This window comes from Pelobates fuscus, chromosome 6 (assembly GCF_036172605.1).
Source record: "Pelobates fuscus isolate aPelFus1 chromosome 6, aPelFus1.pri, whole genome shotgun sequence".
In the NCBI taxonomy this organism is placed as follows: domain Eukaryota; kingdom Metazoa; phylum Chordata; class Amphibia; order Anura; family Pelobatidae; genus Pelobates; species Pelobates fuscus.
Genome location: NC_086322.1, coordinates 267,070,908 through 267,084,040, shown reverse-complemented (window position 1 = coordinate 267,084,040; position 13,133 = coordinate 267,070,908). Strand labels below are relative to the sequence as shown.

At 40.3% G+C, this 13,133-nt stretch overlaps 1 protein-coding gene across 1 annotated transcript in view; it reads left to right on the top strand.

The window, feature by feature from the left end:
- LOC134565804 (transcription factor CP2-like protein 1) overlaps nt 1–8,767 on the top strand; it is a 29,850-nt gene extending 21,083 nt beyond the window's left edge. Inside the window, exons 10-15 of the mRNA XM_063425461.1 lie at nt 394–487; nt 1,386–1,476; nt 2,565–2,644; nt 3,034–3,179; nt 4,301–4,352; nt 8,218–8,767. Coding sequence (XP_063281531.1) covers nt 394–487; nt 1,386–1,476; nt 2,565–2,644; nt 3,034–3,179; nt 4,301–4,352; nt 8,218–8,255 — 501 coding nt within the window. The 3' untranslated portion in view covers nt 8,256–8,767. The remainder of the gene's footprint in view (nt 1–393; nt 488–1,385; nt 1,477–2,564; nt 2,645–3,033; nt 3,180–4,300; nt 4,353–8,217) is intronic.
- The last annotated feature ends 4,366 nt before the right edge of the window (nt 8,768–13,133 follow it).

Sequence of the window (13,133 nt, the reverse complement as noted above, 5' to 3'; positions counted from 1 at the left end):
AAATCTATCTAAGTGGGGACTTTATATAAAAGAGCTTCAGTAACTATACCTCGGCTAAGGGGCATGGCCCTGTTTATCTTTTGTATTGATCTGTGTATATTGCACAATTTTTATTTTTCCCAATTGTACACCGCTGCGGAATATGTTGGCGCTTTAGAAATGCCAGTAATAAATAAATATACTGAATTTATTTAGTCAGATGCATATAAGTGATAATACACTTAGAACAAGGCTCTTTGAGATATTGTTTCTAGTGATCACACCATCCCACCAGAGAATGAAAAGTACAACACAATCAAATTCTGTTTTAATAAAATAGATATTATTTATTACCATGACAGATAATATATGCATTCCATATACGAGTCTTATTTTCATGTTCTCTACCCCCAGGGTCTAAGTCCTTCTGCCTCCATCTTGGATACCCGGCAGTGGCTGTCGAGAAACCGCTTCTCCAATTACTGCCGAATGTTCTCTAATTTTACAGGTAATGAAGCCTGACGGATAGGGTTAATTGATTTTGTAAGCTCCTTTTTCTTTTGAGAAGACAAGATGTAACACCTTAATCATGTCATTTGAGGCTCTGTTCTGAGATGTAATGAACACAATTACTTACCAGGAGATAAGTGGTGTTTATTTACTTAGCTGGGAATTTCAGAGCAGTGACAATATCACTGTAAGTATTAAGTCAACACTGAATCATTTTTCCAGCTTGACTATTCTGTTGTAAAATTTTAGATTAATTTTTGAATTCTTTACAATTCACGGCTTGCGGAAAAACCCTGATGGAATGCCCAAATAAATTAGCAAAATCAGAGTTTTCTTATGACGAATTACATAATTTATAGCCAGTACTGGATTAGAGGCTTCATGTCTGGAGCTGAAATTGTCAATGGGCCTAAATACAATATTTAAATTTGTGTTTTTTGTATTCTAAGGACTACAATTTGCCTAGCCTGCTTGCAAAAAGACTTTGCTTCTGTGGCCTCTCCTGCACCGCAGTTGGAAATGTTGTGTATATACTTGTACCCCATATTAGGACCCCGTACTCTGAGTCGTAATATCAAAATACATGTAGCTCAACCAAGTGAAACTGTTGATGTCTTTCTGGCCAAGTGCCTAGTCCCATGTATAGCCCATACCAGTTCTATTTATTGGATTAGGATCTTAAACTTGGATCAAAGACCACCCAGTACACCATTCAAATACTAGCAATCAACAGAATGAATGGTATATGTTTCCTAATTCATATAATCAAACAGAATTTTGAGAGCCCTATCTAGTCCTACTTTGAAGATATAATCAAAATCCTTGCCTTGAGATACTTTGATACTTTGATGCTTTGTATTGGTTACAGATTTAATGAGGCTATGTTTGTCCACCAGGAGCAGACCTTCTTAAGATGACAAGGAAGGACCTCACTCAGATCTGTGGAGTGGCCGATGGCATCCGTCTGACTCATGCACTGAAAGCAAGGTATGTCTATTGAGGGTGTAAGCAAACAGACTTATAATTAAAATATTACTCCAATCAAAAAACTGTGTTTTTAAAAAAAAAAAAAACCACTGCTTTGGCGTTTGAGTAACCCTTCCTCTCCTGTTTCCAACTGTTCAGAGTATCACATAGACTTACCTCTGTACATATATATCATGCCCAATATCATGTAGGTCACACTTGTGATGGACTCCACAAGACCTCTGAATGTGTCCTGTTGTATCTGGCACCATGACATGAGCAACAGATCTTTTAAGTCCTGCAAGTTGCGAGGTTGGACTTCCAAAGATCTGATTTGTCGGGCATATCTCACAGATGCGCAATCGGACTGAGATCTGGGGAGTTTGGAGGCCAATGCAACATTGTTCCTTAAACCGTTTCTGACCAATTTTTGAAGTGTGGCAGGGTGCATTATCCTGCTAAAAGAGTCCACTACCATCAGGGAACACCATTGCCCACAAGCGATGTACGTGGTCTGGAAAAGTCTCTACCTAGTTGGTACATGTCAAAGTTACATCCACATGACTGCAGGACCCAAGGTTTCCCAACAGAACATCGCTCATACTGCCTCCTCTGCGTAGTACATCCTACGGCCATCTCTTTCCTAGGTAAACGATGCACACGAACCAAGCCATCCACCTAATCTAAAAGAAAACATGATTCATCAGCCCTAGCAATCCTGATGCCAGTTCACCGTTTATCCTTCCTAGCATCACCTTTCATAAGTACTAACCACTGGTACAATTACAAAGTACCCAGGAACACCCCACAATACTCGTCGTTTTGGAGATGCTCTGACCCAGTCTTCTAGCAATGATTATTTGGCACTTGTCAAAGTCACTCAGATTTGTTCGCTTGCCCATGTACCCTGCTTCCCGCACATGAAATTCAAGAACTGACTGTTCACTCCACCCCTTGAACGATATAATCAATGTTATTTGCTTTACTTGTCAGTGGTTTTAATGTTATGGCTGATCAGTGTACATATAGTGTATATTTAGCTATAACAATAGTGGAAGAAGACACGTATGTGAGACTAATATATTTGTATGCTCCTCCTTCACACACAGGTCTGTACGTCCACGTCTCACGCTGTACATCACCACGGAATCTCCAGTGAAAAAGGCTACTGCTGACTCTGATCAAACAGGTGGGATTTCTTGAGTGTTCCAGTCTTAGAACTTGGAAGTCAAATACAATACAGAAAGATATTATTTTATAGTCAAATGATAGTAGAACTAAGCAGATAATTCATGAGAAAGTTTAAGAGCTAGGCAACCTTATGCAAAGACTGTAGAAAGTTTATGATCATGCGACAGTGGCCAACAAGGTGTTCGTGAAAATGGTCGGTTCAATTTTAATAAACTATATTGCTATGGGCCAGTTACAGGGAAGGAGACAAGGATAATACAAGCAAATGTTTACAGTATATGTATATATATATATATATATCTAATCATCCAGTTCTGCTCAGTTTAATAATGTGGATCTGTTACAATGAAGAAGTGTCAATCATCTTAATGTTGTCTTCCAAAGTAGGTCTTTATCAAGAGGTTTATCTAGAGGAGGTGTCTGCAGCTGAGCTGACAAACAAACTGGCGGATTTGCTCAGTGTCCCAGCTAACCACATACAGCAGATCTCCAGAAGCGGCCCACATGGGATCCACGTTGTACTCAGTGACACGGTGAGTGAATACAACCCAAGCTGCCTGTTCATTACTCAGGCCAGTCCACTAAAGGGAGTCTTAGGCCGGTGTTAAAAAGCTGGAAAACACTCTCTCACACACACACACACACACACACACACACATTTGCCCTGGGACAAGTACAAGTACAGAGATCTTTGCATTCAGACTCTGTTTATGAAATTTAGTGCCATCAATGACAAACAGTGTGTTTTGAATGTCATGATCATGGTCTTATCCCTCCCTGCGGTCATTGGCCAAAATTTCACCACCATACATACTCATTGTACGCTGGCAGCTGGGTCAGCCTCAGATACTGCAATCATTGAGAAATATCCCAGTGGGACAGTCAAGGCCTGCGGAGCACATAGATTAGTGACCACCAGTGCATACCTCCCAAGTGTCCCTATTTAGGATGGACATTCCCTACATTTGTCACAAAACCTCTGTCCCTCTTTTCTATGAGCTCCATATTGTTGGTGTGTCTGAGTGTATAACAGAGCTTCGCAGCAATAATACTCCGAGTAATGTGTCTTTAAATTACAATAAATGTGTTCAGAAATCAGACTGTGTGAATAAAATACACTGTTCTTGTTCTAAATAATATTTTCGTTGTATAAATTGTTATTAGTAAGTCGCCTAACATTTCTCAGAACAGCCCTCCCCTGCCTCTGGACAGGACACCCCCCACTCACACCCCTAAAATAAAAGTGTCATTTGAAAAGTTGGGAGGCATGCCAGCCCATGAACTAACGCACACAGTGCCAAGCTAGCCACAGCCCTGCACAACTCCTAGTATTGTGTAAACAGACATCCCAACACACCTCCCACACTTCTCATAAGAATGGCTCAAGGCTGTAGTCCACACTCATCTTACTAATCTTCCCCTGGTTGGAGGGGGAGGGAGGGGGTTCAATTGTCCCCAGCCAGACCCCACATGCAAGAGGAAGGCATGCATCCTTCTGATGACAGCTGCCATTGATGTACACTGTACATTTAATTTCCATTTAAATTGATGTAGCCCCTCTGGTAGAAATAACAACCTCTTTTGATGCTGTATTTACAAAGGTATAATTCTTTTCTTCAATCATAGATCACAATGTGTCTTGCTCTCTCCACAGATGGTCAGAAATATGGAAGATGAATCCTGCTTCACAGCAACGTTACAGAAATGTGAGTGCCATTATTGTTGAATTAATGGAAGGAGTGTAGACCAGTCATTAACAGCATGACAGCTTAACATGACACTACAGGCACCCAGACCACTTCATCTCATATGGGCGCACTGTCCATTAGGCATGCAATGTAAAACATTGCAGTTTTTGATCGAGAGATCAAGGTAATTGTTCTTAAATACTGCAATAATTACCTTTGCAGGGTTAAAGGAACACTATAGTCACCTAAATTACTTTAGCTAAATAAAGCCGTTTTAGTGTATAGATCATTCCCCTGCAATTTCACTGCTCAATTCACTGTCATTTAGGAGTTAAATCACTTTGTTTCTGTTTATGCAGCCCTAGCCACACCTCCCCTGGCTATGACTGACAGAGCCTGCATGAAAAAAAAAACTGGTTTCACTTTCAATCAGATGTAATTTACCTTAAATAATTGTATCTCAATCTCTAAATTGAACTTTAATCACATACAGGAGGCTCTTGCAGGGTCTAGCAAGCTATTAACATAGCAGGGGATAAGAAAATCTTAATAAAACAGAACTTGCAATAAAGGCTCTCTTTACAGGAAGTGTTTATGGAAGGCTGTGCAAGTCACATGCAGGGAGGTGTGACTAGGATTCATAAACAAAGGGATTTAACTCCTAAATGGCAGGGGATTGAGCAGTGAGGCTGCAGGGGCATATTCTATACACCAAAACTGCTTCATTAAGCTAAGGTTGTTCAGGTGACTATAGTGTCCCTTTAAGGGACCTGGGACAGTGCACCCCGACCACTTCAATAAGCTGAAGCGGTCTGGGTCCCTTTAAGTGAGATGGAAGACAAATGTGGGTTATTTGGGTAGGAGAAGTGTGAGGTGCAGCACAGGCACAACTGAGTGGGTTATGAGGGGGACAAAGTGGGTGACAAGTGGTGTTAGAGAGTAACAACAGAGTCACAAGTAGTGACACATAAAAGAGGAAGTCAATGGGAAGACACACATACAGATTGATGAAGATCGAGAGAGACAAACTCAGAAGAAGGTGGAGAGTCACAAAAACACGTGTAGCATATCAATATACCTCATTACACACATGCTGACACTGATTTCAGATGTACTCCTCATTCACATACACACTGATTCAAGTTTCAAAAGCAACTTTCATTCACACACTCTGACACAGATTTTAGATACACCTCTCATTCACACATACACACACACACACACACACACGCACGCGCGCGCGCGCTTAAACGCTGCACAAATACACTCCAGCATTCACATAAACACTGCTCAAACACACTGGCATTCACACACCAACACTCCCCTGTGTTCACACTAGTTTTGAAAGCATTTTTTTTCGGTTGCCAGCCCCCTGTCAGGGAAGTAAAAGGTGTTTTTACTCACCTTGATTCCAGTGCCGTGCCAATCTCGTTGCAGCTGGTTCCATCCATATTTGAGGATATCGGCCAATCCAATGCTTTACTACAGGAAAGCATTGAGAGGCTATTGCGCATGCACAGCAAAACACCACGCTACACTAATCAGCATCTCCTCATAGAGTTGCATTAAATAAATGAAACTATGGGAAGTGTTCAAGTCTACAGGCAGAGCGTGGAGACGTTGAACATCAGTGCCTCCCACTAAAGGTGTTCCTAGGCAGTAATGTGAACACTGCCTTTTCTCTAAAAATTAAGCTTCAGTTGTTCTGGTGACTATAGAGTCGCATTTAATACTTAATATTTGGTCTTTAAAGGGCCCATGATATAATTTTGACCAGGGGCCCAGAAGGCTGTCAGTCCGTCCCTGCTGCTTTTGACTTCGTTAAATGATACTGGAGATCCTCACGCTCTGCATGAGGACATTCTGCGTCAGTAAAAAAAAACTGACAGGAAAGCATTGAGGTATTGCTGCAATACTTTCCTATGGGAAGGACCTAATGCGTTCACACAGGCGCATTAGGCCACGACAGCACTATAGGGTTAAGAATACAGATTTATATTTCTAACACTATAGAATCCCGTTAAGAGAAACTTCTATAAAAGGAACTAAACTAATATTCAACCTAGGATTCTTGACATGTTTTGAAAGCCATTTTCAGCTATCACACAATCTATTAAATTTGCTGGCATGTAGAATGCAGAACCGATATGCAAGAAGGAAATACATTCATTGACCCTTGAAGGACCAAATTTTATACTTAGCCTTTATCACAAACTGGTCCATAAATAGGTTATGGCAGTATGGAATGTTCCATTGATTTTGCATTGTAAGTTAATGGCTGCAGGGCTTTGTGATGGAGTCATTCCTCGCAGAATCAGATTGTTGTGGTGGCACAGTCAGTCATTGGTCCATTAAGGATTTCATCTAGAATGCATTATTTCAATGATTTCCAGCCTGCCTGAAAATGCAAACACTGCTCATCAGCTCAGAAAATAAACTATCCAAGACACTGGCAGGAACTACCGCGGTCGCATGTGTCCTGCTGACCCCAGAAACTGGGGGGCCCGCCAGCATTTTGGTGCAGCCCCGACCACGTGGAAAAAACGCCGGGGCCACATTGAAGGAGCCCATCGGGTGGCACATGCTCCACCCGATGGAAACCGGATTTCCTGGGGGGTGTGAGAGAGAGAATTTTATAGATAGATATATAGATAGATAAACCGTAAACGGAGCTCTCCTTAGGAAATGCTTCAGCCGTGTATTTTACAAATAATCAACGTTTCGACCCTCCTGGGTCTTTATCAAGACCATTTTGATAAAGACCCAGGAGGGTCCAAACGTTGATTATTTGTAAAATACACGGCTTAAACATTTCCTAAGGAGTGCTCCGTTTACAGTTTACTGGTAGTGTGCCCTTATGTATCTGTATGTCAATGTTTATATCTGTATGAGTGCCATTCTGTGTATTTGCATCTGCATGTGTGTCTGTGTATTCGTATGTGTCAGTGTGTCTGTATGTCAGTGTTTGAATCTGTAGAAGTGTCATTCTGTGTATAAGCATGTGTGTCCGTGTATGTATCTCTATGTGTTATACAAAGAGAGGGGGGTGTTGGGGAAGATGCGTGGGGGGGGGGGGCCCAGGGCACTTTTTGTTTTGCACTGTGTCCCTGTGGTTTCTAGTTACGCCTCTGATCCAAGACCTTTTTTTTTTTTTTTTAACAGATTTAGCAGGCCTTTATTAAAGAAACACACCACCATTCAAACCATCCAGACATAAAGCACAACCCTAAAACACTTTCAGAAACCCCTCCTAATTGTCAGTTCGACTGCCAGGGGAGTTCTAAATGTATGAATTGTGACAAGGGGAAATTCTTGTTAACCCTCTAAGCACAACAAGCTAAAATGCTTTAGAAGTTTTAAGTGTCCCTTTAAATGTGGGCCAAGGGAATTTGACTTAGCACACATCCATATTGTCCTACTCCAGTGTCCAGATAATGAGGATGCTGGTGGAGGTTTAGTGCTAGTGACACAATCTGAAATAAGGGCAGGACAGGCCGACCCACTGAGGGAAGACCCTACACAGAGCACTATTTCTCTATTTGGGGGTCCTAGTGCCCTGAACATCTAATGAATCACTTGCGCTATGCTTGATGGGGACAGTTTCCCACTGTCCCCAAAATCAGGAAACCAGGGAACCAAGTCTGACTAGGAGATGAAAATCAGGACTGTCCTACTTAAATAGGTAGATTCATAATGGTCTCTAATGACTGCACAATCTCAGCCAGCCTATACCAAAACTAACTTATAGGTGGAGATCTGGTACTGGAGTTGGACTATAATAGAGTTGAATATGCACTGTTTTGGATTTAATCCAGAGAGGTACTATTTATAGTGCTGGTCTCCGCAAAGCATCTGACATCCTATCTCTTTCTTCCTCCCCTAGTGCAAAATCAAGATGGCTATCACTGCATCCTGCGGTAACCTGCATATTCTACACTACTGTGCTTTTCTAGATCCTCCTTAGAGGGTCACTGCGAACCCAAAGAGGGGGAAACCTGCAAAATCGCACTGATACGGATACCTATTGTACGAAACAGGCATTTCAACATCCTTAGAAAAACTATCGGCCTGCAACATATTCTGATATTGTATTTCTGGGGTACCCCAGCCTACTTGTACAAAACGTGCGCACACTACAAATAATCTTTTTTTTGTAAACAAGGAAAGTGAAATGTAGGCGACTAATCTGGCCCTGTGCAAAGTCCATATTCTTTATAATATTTTGCTATAAAGGAGCGTTTACATTTCCTAGTATTAATATTTCTCTGACCGATTTCCAATTCTAGATTGTAAGCTCATTGGAACAGGGGCTTCACGTTTTTCTACTCACCTTATTTTTTTGTTGTTGCTTGGATAGCTCCATTGCAATGCATGAGATCTAAAATTATTTCAAAACAATGTAGCAGCCTATCTAGTACAGTAGTAAAGCCTTAAGCAGTCTATCTGTATAATGAGGCAAGACGGATTCAAAAGATATACACAGCTGCTTTTACAAACCTGTATAATCCACTAATGGGGCGAGTGTCAGCCAGCTTATAATGCAGTAATGCTTTGTATTTTTATATTTCTGTATATACAATTACAATAAATTAAAGTATTTTCTATGAAAACCTACATATGTTCAGCTATTGCACTTCAAACTTTTACATCCACGTACATACATGGACAGTTTCTTTAAAAGGTCTCTCCCTGACATCAAACCAATGGCATATGTACCATTAACTTTGCTCTAACCTGTGTGAGGATGAAAGAAGATACAAGGTATGGGCAATGAGCCCTAGCCTACTCTCCACCACCTAACCTATATAATATGAGATAACAGTGGTGGGAGGAGGCATAAACAACTTAGGGGAGTGATCTCTGGCCCAGAGGATGCCTACCAACCTTGGCCTTAATATGAAAGTGAAAATATTGTCACAAAAACAACTTTAGCATTATGAAGCGGTTTTAGTTTATAGATCATGCCTCTGAAATGTAACGGTTTAATTCACTGCCATTTAGGTGTTAAATAACTTTAGTTTCTAGCTACACCTCCTCTAACAGTGACTGACACATCCTGCATGAAAACAAAATGGTTTCATTTTAATCAGATGTAACTTATTTAAAGTTCTTATCTCCTGCTCTGTAAATTGAACTTCAATTACATACAGGAGGCTTCTGCAAGCTAGGACCAAAGCAGGAGATAAGAAATTGTAAATTAAACAGAATTCGCAATCAAGGAAGTGTAAACATTAGATGACTCTTTACAGGAAGTGTTTAGAAAGGCTGTGCAAGTCACATGCAGGAAGGTGTGACTAGGGTTGCATAAATAAAATGATGTAACTCCTATATGGCAAAGAATTGAACAGTGAGACTGCAGGGGCATGCTCTATTACACCAAAACTACTTCATTAAGCTTAAGTTGTTTTGGTGAATATAGTGTCCCTTTAACAACCCAGTAAGTTAAACACACATAGTAAAACTAAACACAATTGTGACATATTAAAATTTAAGGTCAAAATAGCCAAACCTTTTTAACTCAGCCGTCCTTCAACTTCAGCTACTTTGGCCTTAAAATTTGAAATTCACTTGAATTGCTAAACATGACTAAAGTTACAGCCTTACTAATTTGACCCTACATTTTCAATTTACTGCACAATTCTTTCCAATTTTGTGAACAACTCCCTAACAAGAAAATTGTGTCATAGTCAGGCAAATCTAGAGGGTTTTTGAATTTGCAGATAATAGACTTCTACAACAATCTTGATTGGCCATGAGCACTTACCAGTCATCCACAGTACACCTAAAATAGGTCAAGCCAAAACAAACATTTGGAGAGAACCCGGAACAGTCATGCAATGCTGCTGTATTGTCTGAGAATAATACCCTTCTTCTCAGATTGCATTTATTTTCTCACTTACATAGGGGATAGGACTGGTATTATGTTAATGTGCTTTTCCTCTCATAAAAAACCTGCTCACACCTTGCCTTTTCGAATAAGAAATTCAACTTCGTATTGGCCAATTCATCTGTATTTTTAGAACCCAATGATCCATATTTTTCTTGGTCTTTATTCTTCCAACCTGCTATTTTTCTATGTCAGCTTCATTTTACAGAGTATATTCTGATAGACGTAAACACTTGAAATAAAGAACAGTCCAATCGCACCGGCCAAGCAAATAGGTTCTTTGGCACCTACCTTGAACTGTACTTACTCATCAGATATCACATGTTTATTTTATTGTTTTAACCATGTAGTCAGCACTTCATATCTGAAGGTTGTTGTAGATATTATAGAGGTGAGATTGGTTTTGTAGCTGCAGCCATTATTGCCTGAACAAACAGATTTGCATAAAGCAAGTGTTTAACTGGACAGGACACAATTACACAACCTTTTTTTATTATAATAAATAAAAAGTTAATAAGTTTAATTTAGCAATGGATCCAATATGAATAGGTCATATTGCAACTCTATCGTATGTAATGATGTCTGTGCAATAGAACACGAGCATAATAATTTGGTTTCTGAATGTGGAGAGAGGGGAAAAATGTATCGGTATTTAAAACCTCTCTCTTCCTATGTCCCTGTACTAGAGTAACTTCACTAGAGGGCGCTCACGACTTGCTGTATTAGGAAAAGAGTTGCATACTATTATTTTTTTTTTTATATTTATATAGTGCCAGCAAATTCCATAGCATTGTACAGTGCATATTAAATTTAAGAAAAATTCAATCTTAATACGACCTGAAAACCATGTTGCTACGAACAAATTGAAACTTAAGTACCCTACATCTGTGTAAAAATGTTTTGCACACTACTCTACAGATAGTTGTTTCCTTGCCACAATGCCTTAACAGTGGAATTTAACCAACTTGGTTGGTTGTTTTCACCATGAGAAGAAAAGAAATGTAGAGATGGGGTTGTGTAAATTTGTATGTAATTATTAAGAATTAGTACAATTTCAAGCACAAGAGAAAGGAATGGAGCATAGAATTGGCAATACTTTTTTCCTCCTTCTGCCATTAACCCAAATAGACTTCGAAGCGGTACCAGACAAGCAACATGCTACTTAAAATATTTCAACGTAAAAAAGAAAAGAAAAAAAAAAACTCTTTATAAACAGTGGAAAATGGAGGGCTTTTATATAAATTGCACATTTGTAAGGAGCAATCACGGATAACCTTATGATCTAAATAAAAATTGTCAAGAATAGGCACGGTAGCGTGGAGGCAACCATCTTTGTTTCCCACGGGGTTACAGCTAGATTGCCATTGTTTGCTGTATATCTTTTCTAAAATGTAACAGGATTAATTATTTCCCTTCTCCCCCCCCCCCCCCCCCCCTCTATTTTAAACTAAGAATCTGCAGCATATCAATGCTAAATTAAAGGGGTAATAGAGGTTCCACATGTAGATTAGGTTACAGATTGTAAATGTGTGTTGCTCCATGATCTCACACTACTTTTCTCCCCCTTGGAACCCTAAAGTGCATTTTTTTCCTTTCTGTACCAAAAGGTACTGCTCTACAGGATGGCATGACTAAGCTTTCAATAGTAGAAATCAAACAAATTGATCTACAGCTCCCAGAAACGCTCCCGTGGCCATAAAGTTCTGCTTATAGGTCAGCAGTGATATAGAATGTTAAAGGACCACTATAGTACCAAAAAAACAAACTCGTTTTCCTGGCACTATAGGATCTTTAGGTTCCCCCCACCCTCAGGGTCCCGCTGGGTTCTAAGGAGCTGAAGAGGTTAAACAAACACTAGCCTTTCTCCAGCGCCAGGCTCCCTTGGCGCTGGGGACTCTCCTCCCTCTTCCGAAGTCATCCGCTGACTGTGCATGCGCAGCAAGAGCCACGCGCGCATTCAATCAGTCCATATGAAAGCATTTCTCAATGCTTTCCTATGGACGGCAGCGTCTTCTCACAGATTTTCACAGTGAGAAGCGCCTCTAGTGGCTGTCTCTGAAACCGTTATGTTTACAGCCGCAGGGTTAACCCTAGATGGACCTGGCACCCAGACCACTTCGTTGAGATGAAGTGGTCTGGGTGCCTATAGTGGCAAGATCTCCCCCCAAAAAAAAAAAAGTTTAAGGAAGGCCTATTAAAATAAAAATGGTTTAAAGTTATACAAACTGCACAGACAAATTTGGTTTTAGGCACATCTACAATTAATCTATATCAGGGGTAGGGAACCTTTGGCACGCCTGTTGTAGAACTACATCTCCACCAATCCTTTGCCAGAATTATGGCTGATCTAGCCCACAACATCTAGAGTGCCAAAGGTTGTCTACCCATGATCTATCTATACACTGCCCTATTAAAAAAAGATCAACAACTGCATAGATTAACAGATATACCCATATGAAGTTCTTCTTCTTCCAGCTCCAAGACACAATGAGCATTATTTGTGAGATGGGCAGATGTCTACAAATGTTGGCAACCATAGGTGAATGCAGTCTTAACTCTATACGAATGACAGAGGTAGCATTAAACTGCATCAATTTGGCAAGCACAGTGTACAGAGGACGATGCTTATGACGTTATACAGAACAACAACGTACAATCTTCACACTGCATGTGGCAAATACATATACTGAGGTCATGTGATGACAGCTGCCAATCAAACTGGTTCTCTCACAGTTAAGCCACTTGGTTCCCACCATTCCACTGTGCAGAAAAGAGGAAAGCCATGAAACAGAATGCCCAGTGTGCCCATAAGATGTCTAGTTATCTAGAAATCTTTTATTCAGTTTTTATAAGAAGCTGTTGAACAGATTTAAAAATCATCACACAAGGCATAGGCAGTTTTTTTTTGTTTT